Source organism: Mastigoproctus giganteus, chromosome 5 (genome assembly GCF_048544385.1).
Source record: "Mastigoproctus giganteus isolate SK-2022 chromosome 5, ASM4854438v1, whole genome shotgun sequence".
Classification (NCBI taxonomy): Eukaryota; Metazoa; Arthropoda; class Arachnida; order Uropygi; family Thelyphonidae; genus Mastigoproctus; species Mastigoproctus giganteus.
The window spans coordinates 28,033,472-28,056,633 of NC_143579.1; the positions used below are offsets into that span (position 1 = coordinate 28,033,472).

At 36.9% G+C, this 23,162-nt stretch overlaps 1 protein-coding gene across 1 annotated transcript in view; it reads left to right on the plus strand.

Moving 5' to 3' along the window:
* Positions 1 to 19,149, plus strand: part of LOC150085266 (coiled-coil domain-containing protein 112-like) — a 98,077-nt gene extending 78,928 nt beyond the window's left edge. The window contains exons 10-12 of the mRNA XM_090374506.1: positions 12,653 to 12,898; positions 18,861 to 18,979; positions 19,088 to 19,149. Of these exons, the coding sequence (XP_090230632.1) occupies positions 12,653 to 12,898; positions 18,861 to 18,979; positions 19,088 to 19,130 (408 nt within the window). The 3' untranslated portion in view covers positions 19,131 to 19,149. The remainder of the gene's footprint in view (positions 1 to 12,652; positions 12,899 to 18,860; positions 18,980 to 19,087) is intronic.
* The last annotated feature ends 4,013 nt before the right edge of the window (positions 19,150 to 23,162 follow it).

Sequence of the window (23,162 nt, forward strand, 5' to 3'; positions counted from 1 at the left end):
GTTTAGAGTTTCTAGGTAAGAGCACCCTTTTGTTCCCTGCACCTATATGGTTGCTCTTCTATTCACCCTTTGCATCCTACCTAAAGTGAGGCCTCCAGACCTGTATAGAATACATTATATGCAGCCTAACAATGGCATTGTACAAAGGGATAATCACCACCTTGTCCCTACTAGCAAAGTTTCTGTATATCATTGACAAAACTCCATGAGCTGTCCTGGCTGCATGTCTGCACTGCTCAGAGAATTTCATATTTGAGTGTAGCTCCACACAGTTGATAAGTTACTTTGAGATTACTGCTACCCATATGCAGTACCCTGCATTTGTCAATGTTAAACTTCAACTGCCATATCTTAGCCCATCAACCTAATTTTTCTAAATCTTGTTGCATCATTACTGTCATTAACCACTCTGCCAGCCTTTGTATCATCTACAAACTTTGATATTAAGCCTGATATACCTTCATCAGTGTCATTAATAAATATTGAAAACAACAATGGGCCTAGCACTGAATCCTGAGGAACTCCACTGATAACATTAGTGCACAAAGAGCAGTGCTCATAGATAACCACTCTCTGTCTTTTACCACTTAACCGTCCCTTTATCCATAGCAGAAACTTGCCCTTAATGCTACATTTCTTCATTTTATACAGCAGTCTTTTGTGTTCAACAGTATCCAAAGCTTTCCTGAAATTTAGGTATCTGATATCAGAATTATTTTTTTCATCTAGTTCCTTGGTCACTGCATGGTAGTAACCTATCACATTGGTTAGACAAGATGTAAACATATAGGACATAAAGTTATAAATATAGGACCATGCTGTAAAAATGCTGTGAGATAGGTCAGACTGCTGGGAGTCATTGTAGTACAAGTAAACACATGGGTTGTGTTAGGGTAGCTAGGAACAGGTGCATGTATACTTGCGTTTACACCAATGCTAGGAGTTTGATAAATAAATTTGATGAATTTGAGGTATTGCTCTAAACATCAAAGGCATATATTGTTGGGATATCAAAGACTTGGTGTCACACAGATATAAGGAATGCAGAACTGGAATTTGGGCAGTACAATGTGTACTGGAAGGATAGGAAGGGAGGAAGGGTTATGCTATTAGTTAAGAAACACATAAAATCCAAGGAAGTGAAGCCAGTCGACATCGCTGGACAGTGCAGTGTCGAGTCAGTTTGGTGTGACATAAGCATTGGGAGATCAAAATTGAGAGTAGGAGTGTGCTATAAGCCTAATGATTCTGATGAGTATAATAAGGAACTGTACAGGGAAATAGAGTGGGCCAGTAAATCAGAGAGTCTTATGATGGGGGATTTTAATTTCCCAGATATTGACTGGAATTTGTTGGTTGGCCACTCACACACTAGCAAGGCTTTTGTGGATTTATTGGATGATTGTTTTCTACATCAGCATGTTCTGGAGGCAACTAGAGGGAGTAATACTCTTGATTTGATTATCAGTAGTGATTCTTCATGCATTAAGGATTTGCAGATAAAGGAGCCACTAGGTGGCAGTGATTACAGTGTGCTGAAGTGGGATTTACTCAAAGAGGAAACTACCATCAGGAGTAAAGGGAAGGGTTTTTGCTTTTGTAAAGGCGACTACGGTGGTCTGAGACAGTATTTAAATTCTATACGGTGGGACCAACTGATGATGTTACCAACAGCAAATTCAAAATGGGAAGCATTCAAAGAATTAACATTGGAAGCTACTAGGCTTTACATACCAACTAAGAACTAAGAAATATTAGTATTAGCCGCATGGTGCAAGAAAGCCTATGGCTTATGCTACCAGCCAAAAAAAAAAAAAAAACCCTAATAATTAATTAAAGAAAAGGAAATTAAACCTATCATCCTATGCGTTTTCCTCACCCGAAGGTACTAACCAGATGACCTTTGAATTTCCCCAAACTGTCAGCCTCTACCACCCACATAGGCAATTTATTCCAGTAATTTATAACTCTCTGGCTAAATAAAACTTCCTGCAGTCCAATCTAAACATCTCCCGCCGTAACTTGAATTTATGTCCTTCTTCATTTTACTGATGCCTCTCAGAGCCTTAAACACCTCAATCAAATCTCCTCTAAGGTATCTAGTTTCCAAACTCTGCAACCCACATATTCAAAGTCTTTCTTCATAAGGATGCCCTTTTGTCGATCTCACCAGGCGAGTTACCCATCTTTGCACCCTTTCAAGAAGCTCAATGTCTTTGTTTAGGTGCGGTCTCCATACTTGAACACAGTATTCCAAGTGTGGTCTAACAAAAGCCTTATATAATGGGATTATCACAGGTTCGATATAAAGTTAGATAGATCATCGATAGTCCCATGGTGTCCTATCGATGATCTATCAATAGATCATCGACAGGACACCATGGGACTTTCTTGCAACCTGTTCACAATGCTCAGAGAATTTCATGTCTGATCGTATCGTAACACCCAAGTCCCTTTCCTCCAGTACTGGGTTCAGTTGAACTCCACCAAGTGAATAAGTTATTTTGGGATTACTGTTTCCTAGATGTAATACCTTACACTTTGTTGGATTAAAGCATAGCTGCCATTTTTCTGACCATTCCTGAAGTCTATCTAGGTCTCTCTGAAGGAGCTCAGCTTGACAGTGATCATTAACTACTCTACCAATTTTAATATTATCTGCAAATTTAGACATCACGCCCTCTATCCCTTCATCAATGTCGTTTATGAAAATTAAAAACAACAGTAGTCCTAATACTGATCCTTGGGGAACCCCACTTCTTACCCAGTCTTACCCACTTCTTACCCAATCAACCCAATCTGAGGAAAAGCCATTTATCACAACCCTCTGCCTCCTGCCCTGAAGCCATCCTGCTATCCATCTAATGATTTTCCCAGTGATTCCAACCTGTTCCAGCTTATAAAGCAACCGCTCATGTGGCACTGAGTCAGAAGCTTTGCTGAAATCTAAATAAACAATGTCGAAATTATTCCCTAAATACAGCTCATGAGTGACCCTTTCAAAATAGCGAACAAGATTTGTTAAACATGATTTTCCCTTTACAAAACCATGCTGAGTATCCTTGAGAATTTCAATTCTATCCAAATGATCCTGAATTCTACCCTTGATCATTGCCTCCATGATTTTCCCAACCACTGAAGTCAGACTGACAGGTCGATAATTTCCCACTTCACTCTTAGAACCACCCTTATGTATGGGAGATATTAGTATTAGTATTAGTAACGGCCGCATGGTGCAAGAAAGCCTATGGGTTATGCTGCACCAGCCAAAAAAAAATAAAAAATAAAAATAAATAAATCCGAACAAAACAATGATAAAAACAAAAAAATAAAAATAAATAACTAAATAATAATAATTAATAAAATAAAAAATAAATAAAAAGGAAATTAAACCTATCATCCTATGTGCTTCCCTTACCCGAAAGTACTATCCAGATGACCTTTGAATTTCCCCAAACTCTCGGCCTCTACCACCCATGAAGGCAACTTATTCCAGTAATTTATAACTCGCTGGCTAAAATAGAACTTCCTGCAATCCAATCTAAACATTTCCCCCCGTAACTTGAATTTATGTCCCCTAGTTCTAGCATCATTTATAATCTTGAAAATTTTGTCCTCATTCATTTTACTGATGCCTCTCAGAGCCTTAAACACCTCAATCAAATCTCCTCTAAGGTGTCTAGTTTCCAAACTCTGCAACCCACATATTCGAAGTCTTTCTTCATAAGGACGCCCTTTTGCCGATCTCACCAGGCGAGTTACCCTTCTTTGCACCCTTTCAAGAAGCTCGATGTCTTTCTTCAGGTGCGGTCTCCATACTTGAACACAGTATTCCAAGTGTGGTCTAACATAAGCCTTATATAATGGGATTATCACGTCCCTATCTCTACTTGCAAAAGTTCGATAGATCATTGATAGGACACCATGGGCCTTCCTTGCAACCTGTTTACAATGCTCAGAGAATTTCATGTCTGACCGTATCGTAACACCCAAGTCCCTTTCCTCCAGTACTGGCTTTAGTTGAACTCCACCAAGTGAATAAGTTTTTTTGGGATTACTGTTTCCCAGGTGTAATACCTTACACTTTGTTGGATTAAAGCACAGCTGCCATTTTTCTGACCATTCCTGAAGTCTATCTAGGTCTCTCTGAAGAAGCTCAGCTTGACAGTGATCATTAACTACTCTCCCAATTTTAACATCATCTGCAAATTTAGACATCACGCCCTCTATCCCTTCATCAATGTCGTTTATGAAAATTAAAAACAAAAGTGGTCCTAATACTGATCCTTGGGGAACCCCACTTCTTACATCAACCCAATCTGAGGAATAGCCATTTATCACAACCCTCTGCCTCCTGCCCTGAAGCCATCCTTCTATCCATCTAAGGATTTTCCCAGTGATTCCAACCTGTTCCAGCTTATAAAGCAACCGCTCATGTGGGACTGAGTCAAAAGCTTTGCTGAAATCTAAATAAACAATGTCGAAATTATTCCCTAAATCCAGCTCGTGAGTGACCCTTTCGAAATAGCGAACCAGATTTGTTAAACATGATTTTCCCTTTACGAAACCATGCTGAGTATCCTTGAGAATTTCAATTCGATCCAAATGATCCTGAATTCCACCCTTGATCATTGCCTCCATGATTTTCCCTACTACTGAAGTCAGACTGACAGGTCGATAATTTCCAACTTCACTTTTAGAGCCACCCTTATGTATGGGAGATACATTTGCACTTTTCCAATCCAAGGGAATCTCCCCAGAGTCTAATGATGCTCGCATAATTAGCCTCAATGGTTCAATGCACTCGCTTGCCGCCTCTCTTAAGATTATAGGGTATATTCCATCAACTCCAGGAGCCTTACTGGTCTGTAGGCTCGAAAGTTTTTTCATTAAATAATCTTGCGAAATTTCAATATCATTAATTACATATTTTTTAACTTCGCTCCCACAATTTCCCTTTGCCACAAAAGGCTTTTCATTTGTAAATATCGATGCAAAATAACTGTTGAGTTCATCTGCAATGGCAGCTGGTGTATTTATTACTATCCCCTTTCCCTTACATAAAGGTCCGATCTGGTTTGTCCTGCTCTTCTTGGCATTTATATATGTGAAGAATTCTTTATCCCCCCTCTTTGCTCTGTTTGCTAGTGATTTCTCATAAACTGCCTTTGCCTGTCGAACCTTTTCTGTGGCTCTATTACACATCACCTTGTAGCTGTTATAGGCTTCAGTACTTTTTATTGTTCTGTAACCTTTCCATGCCACCTTTTTCTGCTCAAGTAATGCGGCAACTTCACTAGTCATCCAACTTGGAACCCTCCTCGTGGAGTATTTTTTTAATGGTATATACGCATTCAAGGCATCTGTGATTAATGTTTTAAAAGCGTACCACAGTTCAATCGTATTCATTCTCTGCGCGATATCTACCCAGTTAATAGAGGCCATGTAGTACCTTAAGGCATCGCAATTTCCTTTTCTGAAATTAAAACCCATTCCTTTGCCTTTTACTTCTGCTACCTCTCTCGTCATCATCCACTGTAGAACTCCGTGATCACTTCCTGCTACTGGTTCCTCTACTGTCAGCCCTGTTATGTCATCTGATTCATGTGTGATGATGAGGTCTAGGATATTCTTTTCTCTAGTATTTTCCCTGACATGTTGATACAAATAACAGTCATCTAGTTGATTTAAAAATTTTGTTCCCCATGTCGAGTTTCCTTCCCATTTACTCCAATCAATTAGAGGCAGATTGAAATCACCCATAATAAGGCATTGACGCTTACTTGCCCATTCCATTTGCATGTAGAGGCTTTTGTCATAATCTTCACAATCACCTGATCTGTAGATTACTCCTACTCGCATTATACCTTTGTTTCCAACTATCTCACACCATACAGACTCTATACTAGCATGTGAAACGTCTGAATCCGGGAAAGCTATCGTCGCACTCAGGCTGCTTCTGATAAGAAGCATTACCCCACCACCCCTTCTATCTAACCTATCCTTCCTAAATACATTATACAAGCCGTACTGAAACTCATCATCCCCAATTTCCGGGTGGCACCACGTCTCTGTAAGCCCTATTATGTCCGCGTTACTTGTTTTAACCAGCAGTTCGAATTCGCTCATTTTATTGACGACACTTCTAACGTTACTGTATAAACAATTAAGATTTACTGTTCTTGTATATTTAACAACCCTAACACAACCCTTGAAGTTTTTGCACTATATATTGCACTATATATATTGGCACTTTTCCAATCCAAAGGAATCTCCCCAGTCTAGTGATGCTCGCATAATTAGCCTCATTGGTTCAATGCACTCACTTTCCACCTCCTTTAAGATTATAGGGTATATTCCATCAACTCCAGGAGCCTTACTGGCCTGGAGGCTCGATAGTTTTTTAATTAAATAATCTTGCGAAATTTCAATATCATTAATAACATATTTTTCAACTTTGCTCCCACACTTTCCCATTGCCATAAAAGGTTTTTTTTCTGTAAATATCGATGCAAAATAACTGTTGAGTTCATCTGCAGCAGCAGCTGATGTATTTAATACTATCCCCTTTCCCTTACGTAAAGGTACGATCTCGTTTGTCCTGCTCTTCTTAGCGTTTACATATGTGAAGAATTCCTTATCCCCCCTCTTTGCTCTGTTTACTAGCGATTTCTCATAAACTGCCTTTGCCTGTCGAACCTTTTCTGTTGCTCTATTACAAAGTAGCTGTTATATATCTTGTAGCTGTTATAGGCTTCAGTACTTTTTATTGCTCTGTAACGTTTCCATGCCACCTTTTTCTGCTCAAGTAATGTGGCAACTTCACTATTCATCCAACTTGGAACCCTCCTCGTGGAGTATTTTTTTAATGGTAAATACGCATTCAAGGCGTCTGTGATTAATGTTTTAAAAGCATACCGCAGTTCAATTGTATTCGTCCTCTGTGCGATATCTACTCAGTTAATAGAGGCCATGTAGCACCTTAAGGCATCGTAATTTCCTTTTCTGAAATTAACCTATTCCTTTGCCGTTTACTACTGCTACCTCTCTCTTCATCATCCACCGTAGAACTCCGTGATAACTTCCTGCTACTGGTTTCTCTACTTTCAGCCCTGTTATGTCATCTGATTCATGGGTGATGATGAGGTCTAGGATATAAGAATGGATATAAGACTGGATGTCAAGATTAGTGAATGGAACAAAGGGTTGTTCTTACGAAGAAAGGCTTAAGTTTTGCAAATTACAGTGTCTGGAGACTAGGCACCAGCGATGTGATCTGATAGAGGTGTATAAAGCCTTGAATGGTTTGAGCATGCTCAATACTGATGGGATTCTTCCTCTTGCTCAGAATAATCACCTGAGAGGACATAAATTCAAATTGAGGAAAGACAGATGTAGTATAGATGTGCAGAAGTTTGCCTTTAGCCAGCGGGTAGTTGGTTGGTGGAACAGACTTCCATCCTTTGTTGTGGAAGTTGATAGCCTAAATAAATTGAAGGCTGGGCTGGACAGGTATTTGGAACAAACGGAGGGGTGAAATGGGGGAGAGAGGTTTTTTTTTTTTTTTTTTTTTTGGCTGATGCTGCATAAGCTTGCTTTCTTGCATCATCAAGTGCCTCTACTAATGTATCTGGAATTCTGCCCAGACACAATAGATGTGATTATACGCTGAAACCTTGTAAATTAACTCATGCCTTGAGGGAATGTGAAAGACTGTTGGGAAATTTTTATTATCGTGGCCCACACTTGTATGTAGAAGGAATCTATTTTGTAGGTAAGGTATTCATTTGAACAAAGGTGGTGCAAGGATTTTTGCCAATATCATTGAGAATACCATAAGGGTTCAGGGAAACTGCTAATTGGGGGATAGAAGGGTAATATTGATTTGTGTTTATTTGATGATGTGGGTCAAAGTAATGCTTGCACTCACCTCAAGAATTGTTGTTTGTTGCTAAAAAAGCTGATGTTTGCAAGATGATCTGAGGGTAGTAATGTTTAAAATGAGCAGGATGAGAAAGATAGGAAAACAAGCCTAAATAACTTCAATGGGTGTGTTAGCATAGTAAACTATAGAAGAATACTTAAGTCTTAAATGTGTCTACAGTAATGTCAAGAGTGTTGTCAATAAAACGATTGGATTTGAACTCCTGGTTAGCACAACTAATGCCAATATAATATGTCTAACAGAAACATGGTGCCACTCAGAAATTGTGAATGACAAGTTTCGCTATGGTATGTATAATGTATTTAGGAAAGATAGAAGGGTTGGTGGTATCATGCTCAAAAGTAGCCTGAGTGCAAAATGAGCTTTTGCTGAATCTGTGTCTGCCAGTATAGAATCTGTGTGGTGTGAGTTATTTGGAAGCAAAGGTATAATAAGAGTGGGAGTAATCTACAGACCAGAAGATTGTGAAGAGTATGACAAGGGTCTTTACATGCAGATGGAATGAGCAAGCAAGCATGAATTTCTTATCATGGGTGACTTCAATCTGCCCCAGATTGATTGGATGAAGTGGGAGTGAAATTCAGCTTGGGGCAAATTTTTTCTAAATAAACTAGATGATTATTGTTTGTGCCATTATATTGGAGTAATAATATTCTTGACCTCATCATTACTCATGAATTAGATGACATCACAGGACTTAAAATACAGGAACCATTGGCAGACACTGATCATACAGTCATCAATTGGAAGATGAAGAAAGATGTTGCAGTAGTTAAAGGTAAAGACACTGGTTTTAATTTCAGAAGAGGGGACTTTGACAGTTTAAGGCACTATATGGCATCTATTAATAGGGCAGATAACAGAGCCTAGGTGAATACACTTGAATTATGGAATACCTTTAAAGCAAAAATCACAGAAGCTGTGAACACATACATACCATTAAGAAATTACTGCAGGAAGAGGATGCCTAAATGGATGAATGTGGAGCTGGCTAGTCAAATAGAGCAGAAAAAGATAGCATGGGATAGTTACAGAGCAATAAAAAGTACTGAAGCCTACAACTGCTATAAATTGAATTGTTATAGTACCACAGATAAGGTTAGAGAGGCCAAGGCTGCATATGAGAGAGCAAAGAATGGTTCTTTCTTTGCTCTCTCATATGCAGCCTTTCACGTACATGAATTCACAACATGAAGAAATTCATGTATGTGAATACAAGGAAGCATAAAATGAATCACATCAGACCCTTCTGCACTGGGTATGGGAATCTTAGACAACCTACCTGATGTTGTGGATGAATTGAACAGGTACTTTGCATCTGTCTTTACTGAAGAAAGACCCTTCATGCTGAGAAAAGGTAGTGTGAGTGATAAGGCTGAGTCATATGAAATTAGTGATTTTGAAATTACAGATGATTTTTTATTGGAAAAACTTTCGAGTATATGGCATATACCCAGTAATTTTGAGCGAATCTGCCAGGGCCTGTATTGAATCATTGAAGTTAATTTTAAGGGTATCTGTGGACTCGGGAGAGATTCCTTTGGGTTGGAGAAGCGTCAATGTATCATCAGTACATAAAGGCGGTTCTAAGAGCAAAGTTGTTAAATACAGACCAGTTATTCTGACTTTTGTGGTAGGGAAAAATCTTAGAGGCAATCCAGGGAGATTTAGATAGATATGGCATTCTGAATAATGCACAACATGGTTTTGTTAAGTGAAAATCACGTTTAACTAACCTAGTGGGCTATTTTGACACAGTTACTCATGATCTGGATGTAGGGAACAATTTCGACATATTTTATTTGAATTTTAGAAAGGCATTTGACTTGGTCCCTCATGAGAAGTTACTGTATAAGCTGGAACGTGTTAGAATTGTTGCGAGGCTCTAGGGCAGAAGGTTTTGATTATTGGATATTCTTCAGATTGGTGTAAAGTCAGAAGTGGGATCCTCCCTAAGTATCAGTTCTTGGACCACTGTTGTTTCTGATTTTCATAAATAACATCAAAAAATTTACAGACAACATAAAGATTAGTAGAATAGTTAATGATCGGTACCAAGTAGTGCTTCTTCAAGATGATTTGGGCGCCTCTGTAGCCAGGTGGGAAGGAGCAGCAGTGCGTAACACACGCTTCTTGATTAGACCGGGGTTCGAGCCAGTCACCACCAAATACGGAGGATGCGGAAAAGTCAGGGTATGACCACCACATATTCCCGGAGCAATATGGCCTTAGTTGATAATGCTCCTAAAAACCAAATAACCATCAAGATGATTTAAACAGGCTGAAAGAATGAGCAGAAAAATGGCAGCTATGTTTTAATGCAGCAAAATAAAACGTATTACACTTGGAAAATAGCAACCCCAAAATAAAAATATATAAGTTTTCTGAGCATGGTAAACAGGCAGCCAAGAAAGCCCACAATGTCCTGTAGAAGTGTGTGCGTGTGTGTGTGTGCGTGCGTGCTATAGTGCACTTCTATAGAGATATGGAGGTAGTAGTCCCACAGAATAAGGCAATTATAAGCACATTTGGAATACTGTGTTCAAGTATGGAGACTTCATCTGAAAAAAGACATTGAGCTTCTTGAAAGGATCCAAAGACTGATTATATGGGCTACAGAGCTTGGCAGCAAGATGACTTGATGGAAGTTTATAAAGCTCTGTGAGGGGTTAGTAAAATGAATGAAGGTGGAATTTTCATTGTTATAGAGAATTTCAGAACTCAGGGCCATAAATTCAGTTTTAATAAATTCAGAGGTCAACTTGATAGTTAGAGGAGGGAAGCAAATAAGTATTTTCTTATCTGCTTGATTTTTTTTTTTTGTCATTGTGGCTTCCTTTCATTATATGGCTATTACTATACTATATATACACACAAGACTAACATATCCTTCTGCTCCTCCTCCACCATATTAACATGCCCTTTGATCCTTACCTATTAGTGGTTCCTTATCTTAAATTCTTGATATCCAGTGAACCTATTTTGTTAAAAAAAAAAAACAAAAAACAGCAAGGATATTATTTATATTATTTTCCCTTATAGTCTCTTGCATGTTGATAATATGAAGCAGTCAAACTAGTCCGTCTAGAAATGTACTACCGCTAGATGCATTACTAGTTAAATTTGAATTTGTTTGCCTCTATAATTATCAGTTATTTGGTTTATAACATCTGTTTATATTACATTAGACTTTTTTTCTTTTTTTTTTTATTTCTCCATGGTATAGGAAACCTTTGTAAGATCTAGATTCAAATCACATCAGATATTTCTGGGCATTTTTTTTTTGCCTCTAAGACAGAATTGGCTTAACCAGTCTCAGACAGAAGTTAGAAGTTTTTAAACCAGATTTTTTCCCTCCACCTAGGCAAGCAAACTGGTTTGCAAACTCAACGTTCTATAAATTATAGCATTATACACAGTGAAGTGCTATCTCTGACAGCTGAGCCATGAGAAAATTTCTAGCTGTATGGCCTCTTGAAGTGGAAAATAAAATGTTCATGTTGACAGTTCTTATTTACTGAATGTTTGCTTGAACTAGGTTTCCTTCTTGATTGAGTAAATTGGACTTGTGGTATTATGGCTCCAGATTCTGCTGCTACACCATAAAACCACAAATCAATCAACCAACTTGATCAAATACTTATTCATCTCCCACCAAAGAGGTGGGAAACATATGTATGCAGAAAAGCCATGGCTGTCTTTTCTGTATACATTAAACATACTGTATTAAAATTCTATTCTCTCTATCAGCAAATATTATATTTTAATGTTTAGTGATATTAGGCCTGATGTAGCTGAGTGGTCAGGGACAAGAGTGCAGTCACATATGCTCTTTGGGTAACTCTGTTTCAAGCTCACATGACTACTAAATATGATTAATGATTGTATTTGTGATTTATTGTCAACTCTGATTTGGTGGTTGGGCCGGAGTATAAATAAGAACTTTTTTTTTTAATATAATCAAGAATAGTATTCTTAATTTTTTTAATATAAAATGTTAAAATATAATTAAAGGATTTCTTTTTTATACTTTCAGGCAGGTACCAGACAGGAGTTTTACAACTACATGGCACTTGATTAACAGAGAGATACAATTTTTGTGGTAGCATATGAATTCAAATGTGAAAGTGAATTCATATGCTGTTAGTTCCATCGAGCATGTACACTAATTCTAGACTATAGCCAAACATAGCTTTGTTTGTTGCAAAGCCTTTCTCTCCCATAAATCTGTGATTAGAACTGCAATTAGTTCTTTAATGAATAGTTATTAACTCGTTCCTATTCAGTTATCTCAGGCTAATAGTGATTGGTATCAAATTATATCAAAAGAAAGGAAAGTGTGTATATATATTCCTTACAGTGTTGCAATAACATTTAACAAAATGTTAGTAATGTTTTCATGACTTATTTGATAACGATGAGTCTATGCAGGGTGTAAAAGTTAAGGATCTGTTTCTCATCAGTGACCGAAGGAATTCTTTCTACAGTTTTTAACCTGGCACTAAATTAGTAGTGATTTTTTAGTATTATTGTTATTATTTCACCATGTAAAAAGGAGCAGAAATGTACATTTCACAATCCAACACAGAACAGTAATTTATTATTAATTTGCTAATTTTAATTATAATATTGAATTCACTATTAATTATTTATGCTTAATATGCAACATTAATTACGAAACTGCAGTGGTGAATTAATTATTTTTAGGATGAAATTCGTAAAAAAGTGTGGAAGTATGCCCAAACAAAGAGGGTTGCAGAACTGTCACAGACCCGTGAAAAAATGGTACATCACGCTCAAAAGCATTTTCAACAAGCTAAAGAAGCAAAGGAAAAGATATCATATTTTCAGGAAAAAGATAAAAAGTTACTCATGGAAAAGGAAAGAAGGGAAAGAGAATTACAAAATGCAAAACAAGAGACAGAACTTAAACTTCAGACTTTGAAGAAAAAGGTATGTATATTGATTTTTACATTCCTTCATTCTACAGAGGATTTAGAATTCATTCATAAAACCTTGGGAGCATGTAGAGAATTAGTAATAAAGAAAAAGGTCTTATTAACATGGATCCAAAAAACACACTGCTGGGTAAAAGTTTCTTGAAATTTTGGTAGTCAGTGTTCAGTCCATCTCCTATCAGTGAGCAAGTTATTCTTATGGATAGTATAATTGTTTAAGGATGTTATATATCTTCAGCAGTACACTGAATAGGCTGAAGTGACTTGCCATATCCATATAACTTGTAACAGCCCCCCCCCCAGTATATTGCCAATGGAAATTTTCTTTTAGTCAAGCCCTTTGCCATTTTTCCTAAAGCAGAGCTTGATACTCCCAGATCCCTCATCCAATTTTTAATTCAACTCCACCAAGTGTATAATTTATTCGTGGGTTGCTACTCCCCAAGTGCAAGACCTTGCATTTAGCAGCATTAAAACATAGTTGCTACTTCTCTGACCATCTCTGAAGTTTGTTCAAGTAACCCTTAACAAGCACTGCTTGGCACTGATTATTAACGACTGCCAATTTTACATCATTTGCAAACTGACATCACACCTTCCATCCCTTCATTAATGTCATTTATGAAAATGAGAAACAACAGTGATCCAAGAATCGATCCTTGAAGGACCCTACTCCTAACGTTGCACCAATCTGAAGGACATCCATTAATGACAACCCTCTGCCTTGCGGCCACCCAGCAATCTATCTTAATCCCAACCTGTTCGCACTTATACAGTAACCTCTCATGAGGGACAGAGTCAAATGCTTTGCTGAAATTCAAATAAACTATGTCAAAATTGTTCCTTAAATCCAGCTCATGAGACTGTGTCAAAACAGCTTACTACGTTAGTTAAACATGATTTTCCCTTAAAATAGCCATGTTTTGTCCTTCAGAATGCCACATCTATCTAAATGTCCCTGAATTGCACTCTTAATCATTGCCTCTAAGATTTTTCCTACTACTGAAGTGAGACTAACTGGTCTGTAGTTACTAACTTCACTCTTGGAACTGCGGCGACTCCGTAGCCAGGTGGGAAGGAGCAGCAGTGAATAGCACATGCTTCTTGATTAGACCGGGGTTCGAGCCCATCACCACCAAATATGGAGAATGCGGAAAGGTCAGGGAATGACCACCGCATATCCCGGAGCAATATGGCCTTAGTTGCTAATGCTCCTAAAAACCAAACAACACACACTCTTGAAACTGCTTTTATGTATTAGCAATACATTCACACTTCTCCAATCCAAAGTAATCCCTCCTGAGTCCAAAGATGCCCTCATAATTAACCTAAATGATTCATTACACTCCCTCACACTTTCCCTCAAAACTACAGAGTGTATGCCATCAATTCCAGGAGCCTTACTTACCTTTATGCTCAAAACTTTTTCTAATAAATAATGATCTATAATTATGATATCACTAATTTCATATGGCTCAGCCTCAATTGCACAACCTCTTCTCAGCATGAAGGGTCTTTTGTCAGTAGAAACCAATGCAAAGTACCTGTTCGATTCATCTGCAACATCAGCTGGGTTAACTTTCTCACACCCAGTGCACAAGGGTCCGATCTGATTAGCTTTCTTCTTCGTTGTATTCACATACATGAAAAATTCCTTGTCCCATGCTATCTTTTACTACTCTGTTTCACCAGCTAGCTCTGCAGTCATTGATTTTGGTATCCTCCTCCTGCAATATTTTCTTAAAAGTATGTATGCATTCGTAGCTTCTGTGATTTTTGCTTTAAAAGTATTTCATAATTCAATACTGCAGCAAAATCTATAAAAATTGGGTTGATGGGCTGAGAAATGGCAATTGAAGTTTAGCATTGACAAATGCATGGTACCACACATGGGCAGCAGCAACCCCAGAGTAACTTATCAGTTGTATGCTACGACACTAAGGGTAGGAGAATGAAAAAGACATGGGGTAATTGTGCAGTCAGATATGAAATTCTCTGAGCAGTGCAGATATGCTGCCAGGACAGTTCATGGGGTTTTGTCAATGATATACAGAAATTTTGCAATCAGGGATAAGGAGGTGAATATCCCTCTGCACAAGGCCAAGCCTAGGCCACATCTGAGCAGAGCATTTAGGACTCAGATGCCTCACTTTAGGAAGGATGTAGAACTGCTGAAATGGGTGCAGAGAAGGGAGATATGGGCAGAAGTTGATGTGTCAGTGTTTCTGAGGAACAATATTTTAAGTTATTTAATGTTCAGTGAGATCAGCTTAATGAGACTGGGCACCTGCAAGGTGATCTGATTGAGGTGTATAAAGCCTTGAATGGTTTGAGCATGCTCAATGTTGATGGGATTCTTCCTCTTGCTCAGAATAATCGCCTGAGAGGGCATAAATTCAAACTGAGGAAAGACGTGTGGAAGTTTGCCTTTAGCCAGCGGGTAGTTGATTGGTGGAACAGACATCCATCTTTTGTTGTGGAAGTTGATAGCCTAAATAATTTAAGGCTGAGCTGGACAGGCATTTGGAACAAATGGTGGGGTAAAATGGGAGCAGGGTTTTTTTTTTTTTTTTGCTGATGCTGCATAAGCTTGCTTTCTTGCATCGTATGCCTCTACTAATGTTAATGATTCATGTACAAATTGTGACAACCAGAAACTCTAAAGTAATTGATTGCTACTTAATTATCAGCAAGTTGCTTATCTTGTACACAAAGAAACAGTTCCATAATCCTCTAACAAATTTCTCCATGTGGTTGGAGCAAAGTAAAAACTTCTGAGTATTAGGTGATATTTCCATCCTGCACAGGATCACACTCCACTTGAGTGATTGCACTCAGAGAACTGAATTTTCAAACTTTGCTGGATTCATTAATTTTTCTAAACACAGCTAGAAAATGAGCGATGCTGGATAAAGGATTGCCAGATTTGGGAGCTTCACCTGTACCTAGTTACTTGTTCTGTAGTCCACATATTCAAAGTTCCTCCTCATATGGGCACCCTTTAGCCAACCTTGCTAGGCACATTATCAGTCTTTGGAGTTGTGTGTCTTTCCCTCTCTTTCTGGTATGGCCACATTCCAAGTGCAGTCTCACAGTTGCCTTTTAAAGTGGAGTTATTATAATTTCCCTATCTGTACAAGGAATCATTGATCCTCCTTGTAACCAGTCAGTGCTGCATAGAAAACTTCATATGTGCCTGTATTGTAACCATTCTTTCCTTAAACTGTATAAATTATTTTGGGGTTGTTACCTCCCAAGTAATTTGCAATGTTTTAATGCTACCTTGAATTTTACCATTTATTTTGACCATCCCAAGCACATCCAAGTAGCCCCAAGGGAGCAGTGCTTGATAGTGGCCATTAACTTTCCCAATCTTTATATTAACTGCAAATTTTGACATTATGTCCTATGGCATTTAAAAAAATCAGAAAGAGGAGCAGCCCAGACACCAATCTCCATTATATCCTCACTTCTAACCCTAACCCATTCAAGGTGTAACTATTAATTATAACCTTTGCCTCTTTTCACCTAGCCATCTTGTAATCCACGTTAGGATCCTACCTGCGATTCTGTTGCGTTCCAGTTTACATAAGCTGTGCAAGTAAAATGCTTTGCTAAAGTCCATATACAGTTTTAATTATTTCCTGCCTCCATCTCATGAGTGACATATAATAGTTTATTGCATTATTTAAACAAGTTTTTTCCTTAGAAAACCATTTCCATCAGTAGAACTGTGGATAGATTTCCAAACAATGGGCAGTCATTATAAGGGGAAAAGAGTGGGTGAAAAAACAGAACCTTGAGAAGATAGCTGCCGTCACATGCAATGAGTGGTCAGAGAGAAAAAACTGGTTACCAAATTGTAAAAATGGAGGCAGACTCCAAAGAAGGGAGTTTGCATAGGCCTTTATGTATGCAAGAACTATTCTGCAGTTTTCTCTCCAGTCTAGCTCCTCCTCTAATATTTGTTCATAAAATACTTGATTAATTTGGCTATTTTAGCACACTTTGAGATGGCAAAGAACATTTCTGGATGGCTTCAAGTGACTTCCCAATAGCCTGAAAGGCATCTTTTGTCTGATGAAAGTTCTTTCTCAATTCTACCACTTGAGGAGACACCTACCTTTATTTAGCCACATTTGCAGATGGTGAAATGTCAATCATTCTTGTAGATACTGTGAACCATGATGTTATGTGATGCACTACTAGGGCAACTATCTTGTATGAAAATGCATTCCAATATGTGGCTATTAGTGTTAGCAACATAGCAGATCATGGAATTAGGAAATTTCTAGTATTCCCCTATCTGTGTCCATAACTTTTATCTCATTCCCAAGATGAAAGAACCTCTTCCAGCATGCTGTTACAAGACATAGCCATGAGATTGCTTGCATACATCTTTCTAGACGTAGAATCACTGCTTTCACATGTGTAAACATATTATGTTGAAGGAGTGTAATCAAAGATGTGCAGATAAGTGGTTCTTTTCACAACTCTTGTATATTTATATATTTGTCCATTTCTGTAACTCTTTTAATGTATTTATATCAAAGTTATTCCAGCTTATGAGGTGTGGCTAGAAAAGTTCTAGAAATGAATTAAGTAAGTTACAGTTGAACTTGCCAATTATTTTCTTTTTTTCCTTCCCCTTTAAAGAAGTTCCTTGGTCAGCTCTACATGAAGCCTTTCTCTTTCTGCTATGATTGGAAGCATTTCTGGAACTCCTTTGCTGATGTCAATTTTAGTATCCTCTACATACAATGCTAGACTTTTTCCAAAGACTCAAAATATGTCCCTTCCATTGAAGTTTTGTTTTTTGGGAAAACTTAGATGAAGTCAAATTGGAATTGCAGGGATGTTCTATCTGAAGAATCCACTTTTGCATTTTGCCTTGTGATCATACTGAAATGTCCATATTTCATCCCCTATGATCATATTATTCAAAAAGTTTGGTATTACTTGAATTTTGTTCAAGGATTTGATGCAAACTTGGCACCATCTTCCTCAGCACAAAGACCTTAATTTCATGAGTGATTGTTAAAATTTGATAAAAAAAAATTCTATATCATAAATTTTTCTGCTGTCATTCTTCAGTCGGCACAAAGAAATCCTTGATTTTACTCATCAGGTTCAGAATCCAAAATTGTCAATGTCACTCTAAACATTCAATGTTGCAGACTCCCCATAATCTTTTTGTAGGAATTTTCCCTCAATTTAGTGAGAAATTTCAGGTTTGTGTACTATTCCATTATTTTTTAAAGATTCTTTTAATTTTTGTAAAAATATCTTAAAACACATTTTTAAAGTAACCATTTTAATTTAATATTACAAAATACAACAATAAATGCACAGTTTATGACCTATAATGATAGATGAAAAACAACATGCACTGGCAGACAGTAGTGGCTCCTTATTACCATGGCTATTCCTGGAACTTCGCCATTCGGGCAACAAGATTAGTGAATGGAACAAAGATTGCTCTTACGAAGAAAGGCTTAAGTTTTGCAAATTACACTGTCTGAAGACTGGGCACCGGCGAGGTGATCTTATAGAGGTGTATAAAGCCTTGAATGGTTTGAGCATGCTCAATGCCGATGGGATTCTTCCTCTTGCTGAGAATAATCACCTGAGAGGGCATAAATTCAAATTGAGGAAAGACAGATGTAGGATAGATGTGAGGAAATTTGCCTTTAGCCAGCGGGTAGTTGGTTGGTGGAACAGACTTCCATCCCTTGTTGTGGAAGTTGATAGGCTAAATAAATTTAAAGCTCAGCTGGACTGGTATTTCGAACAAACGGAGGGGTGAAATGGGAGCGTTTTTTTTTTTTGGCTGATGCTGCATAAGCTTGCTTTCTTGCATCATATGCCTCTACTAATGCTAACTTTCTATCTACCTTATTTCTTTTTGAAAATATATATTTACAAGTGTTACTACTAGTACTGTTTTTCTTTTTTAGGTAATGGTTAATGCAAAACGAGATCCAACACGTTTATATCAGCTAACAGCTGCATGGCAGGAAAGAAGCAAAAACATAGGACCAAGTGACATGACACGACCACTTTATCTACCTCATAGGTATGTGTTTCTCAGTTGATAAGAATTCTTTTAGTTTTCCGTTCACAGGAAATGAATATTTGTATGAGTTTTAATGTAGTATTAATTTCTGTAAATTTATTTTGGTAGGTCAATTCCAACCTGGAGAAGAGGATTATATGGAGTTCATTGATGGTTTATAGCAATTGTAGATATGTATAATTTATTATTTTTACTGTGAATACTATCATGCGATGCAGATATTTGTATGTACCAAGAGTATTTTGGTATGCCAGTGTGTTTGTTTGGTTTAATATATGTGAGTTTGTTGGACATATTTGAATAAATACATTGTCTTGTGTACCTTAAAAAAAACTTTTACTGTTGGTAAGTAGTAGTAGGGAAGCAGTCTTTACAAAAATTGATAAAGTTAAATGGGGGATTTTTTTTTGATAAAATATAAAGTTGTTTAACTTACCAATATTTATTATTCAGTATACGTATAGTGCTACAATATAAACATAACAATTTCAGTGTTAAAATTAAAAAAAACATAAACATCCTAGTATTAATCCTCAATTTGAGTTTTTCTAGTTTAGAAAAGCATTTTTCTTTTTTTCCATATATTTCTCACTAATCATCATATCTTGAACTGGAACAAGTGATCTTGGTCCATAATAATGAAAATCATCAGCAAGACATTATTTTCTTGGGATGTTTTACCATTTGTTGGATATGCACAGATGATTTGGGTTCATTGCTTTTTACTGTTCTGCAGCTTATTTTGGCAGAACATCTCTTGTTTTTCATTGATCTAATTTACTTGTACACATCAAAACTGGATCATCTATTTTGACAATTTTTCATTTCCAACTACACATTTCCTTCTTGGTGAGACAGCCTCTGCTCTTGTAAGCACAATGATTTTGTCTAATAAAGATGGCTAATTTCTTCATTCAAGTATACATGCCATTGCCACTCACTGTGTCCATAAAAATAATAGTGGCTCTGTTGGGCTGGCCTGAAGTGTTTGTATTCTCATTGGTTCCTTTGCATTCAAGTGCCATAAAAGCAAGACTTATTTTTCTGATATACTGAGTCAATTTTACTTTTTTTTTTCACCTTCCATCACTTGCACCCTCAATTTTAACAAGGACACTTGTATGGTATGCGTGATTCCTTTTTCATTTTAATTATAAAAAAAATGTTTTTTACTTTTTTTTTTTTACTGAATTGAAAACAATGATCTATTAATTATAATTTGGTGGACAAAAATAAACAAGAGAAACCAATAATAAAGTTTTTATCATTTTTTAGAATTTAAGGTCATTAATCTTCAGCTTGAAGACCAGGCACATGTTTTTTAATTTGCATTTTTGTCAGCTGTTCATATTTAGTTGGCAAAATCAAAGCTCTACAGCTGTTGTTGTTTCTTTGTTTGTTATTGGTGCATCGGCTTCTGTGGCCATAATGAACCTTTCATGGTTATGCTTTTTCTGGTTTGTTCTCTTTTGCAATATAGTTCAAACTGATGAATGATAAAATTACAAAGTGGAAATATTCAAAATATTTGAAGAGGAGATGGTTTCAATTGTATACATCAATTTGCAATGACTTTTTATTTTTCTTTTAAATCTGATTATAAAAGCCCATTAATTTTAGGTAGTGGAAGACTTTTAGTATATTATTTTCTTTGTGTAAAATGCTTTTCAAAGTAGGAGCTTGCTGAATTTTACTTAAGGACTTAAAAGCTACCTTTCGTTTATGAAGGCTGGACAATCTAATAGTAAATGTTTAACTGTGTTTTTGTACATTCCACAGATTACATTGAGGCGTTCTGCTCTAAGTAGATAGGAATGAATAAGATATGTATGTCCTATTCTCAACCTGGCAAGGGTTACTTCTTCTTTTTGGACTTCTCTTTTGCTGGATTTCCACTTCTTTAAATCTGGCTTAATTTGAAAGAGTTTATTTTAAGTTTGTTTGCCTCATATTTTTTGCCACTGTTTCTTACTGTTCACTCTGATGTTATGTCTGTACTTTGGTGGTTGGAGATATGATGCCTGTTGCCGTTTTCGCTACATGGTCAGCTTGTTCATTTCCTTTAATTCCCATATGTCCAGGCATCCAACAAAAGGTTACTTTTTGTTTTCTTTTAAGGAGTTGGTTTAAGGTGATTTGAATTTGTTTCAGAGTTGGATGGAAAATCTTTGAATTGCACTGTATTGCTTGCATTACACTGAGGGAGTCTGTGAAGATCAAACTATGGGGTGACTTCTGGTGCCATATTTGGTCTGTTGCTAACTTCACTGCTTGTAGTTCAGCTGTAAAGATACTACACTCGATTGGGAGGATCTGTGTTATGATGTTGTTGTTAATTGGTTTTTAGGAGCATTAGCAACTAAGGCCATATTGCTCCGGGATATGCGGTGGTCATTCCCTGACCTTTCCGCATCCTCCGTATTTGGTGGTCACGGGCTCGAACCCCGGTCTAATCAAGAAGCGTGTGCTACGCACTGCTGCTCCTTCCCACCTGGCTACGGAGGCGCCCTGTGTTATGATTGTATCAACAAAAACTGCTGCCATGCCTACTTTTGTATCAGTTTTTGATCCATCTGTGTATATTGTGGATATTTCTCTAGAAAAGCTCTAAATATGTGTTGCCGGCATCTTGTAGATGTCTCATAAGAATGGGAGTGGCATAGAAGAACAGTAGAAGCTTTGCTCACCTGGCACCTGTGAAACACCAAACAAAAATTGTCTTGAATTCATAGTAGATTGATATAAAAACAGAAAATTCTGTATAACTAGATGAGAATATTGGTGGGCAGTGATGCATAGGAGGATTTGATTTAATCTAAAAATTAAAAAAAAAAAAAAAAAATTGGTGTCTGTCAGACACCATGTTAGCAATGGAAGGTTAATAAAAACCCCAAACATGAAAGGTAGAATTTATAGTACCATTAAATGGTTGAGGGGTCCCATATATTTTTGGGAAATATATGTGAAGGAAAATTGTTCTAGAAGAGAGAAATGAGGGAATGGAATAAATATAAAACAAAATCATATAATAATAATAATAGTTTACATACTTTTATTTTTAGTGGTGTTAGCCAGACTAACACTGAAAATGGCTAAGTAAATATTTAATATAGCAGAAGTTATATGGCCTTTGAAAAATATTCAGTAAAATAAGGACAAGACTGACCTCAGTATACTGAATGGTTAGTTAAGTCTCAAACCTCATGAAAATTGGTATTGAACAAAGAGGCCTTGGAAGTGTTTGAAAATGGTAGCAGTGTGGAGTCATCAAAACTTGTGTAAATGCATATAATTTCAATATTATTGCATGCTTCTACAAGAAAAGATTATGATGCTGAGCTTGATAATTTTATTCTTCAGATTTCAAAAACAAGAAACTTCTTTAATACATATAGAACAGTATATTTATAAGAATTAAAGGTGAATAGCAGCCCAGTGAAAATTATAGAAACATGCAGAATAGAAAGAATAGGAATGTTTTTTCTATTCTGCATGTGAAAAAGACTGTCTTTTTAACATAATTATTTTTCTGAGCAAATGAAGATCATATTAAAAAGACCATCTTTTTCATAGAAATGTTCCATTTATTGTACATATTTCCATATTTGATGTGTGTAAATGAAACAAATCTTTCTATATTGTATGTACAAGGGAGAATCAAATGAAAATGAGATTTGTTTGCTTCCCAATTGGAGATACATTATTTCTCCAAGTAATCTCACTAACAGTTTAGGCACCTATCTCCCAAAAAAAAAAAAAAAAAAAAAAAAATTGGTTGTAAAAATTATTTTAGTTGTGCTGTTGGCACTGTTGCAGGAGCACCTCTTCACAATGTAATTAAGTTGGAATAGACCTCTCAGATCAGTTTTCCAACATCCTTCTTGCAAGGCAGCAAAGTCTGAACTATACAGAGAATGGTAAACCACTTCTATTGGACTGGCTGGAGGGTTTTTAAAGTGTGATCATAAATTGTCCTATAACAAAATTACACTTTCAAGCATTTTTGTTTCTTAACTTTGGTGGTACATCACTGACCAACCTGAAGGATGTTCGAGTATCAAACCAGTGAAGCTGTTTCACTGTGGCACAATGATGGCCCCTCTGTGCCAAGAACCCAATGTTCATGATTTTTTCAGTGCTTTTTCAATTTTTTTTCCCAACCATTGCAATACCAATTTGGTGG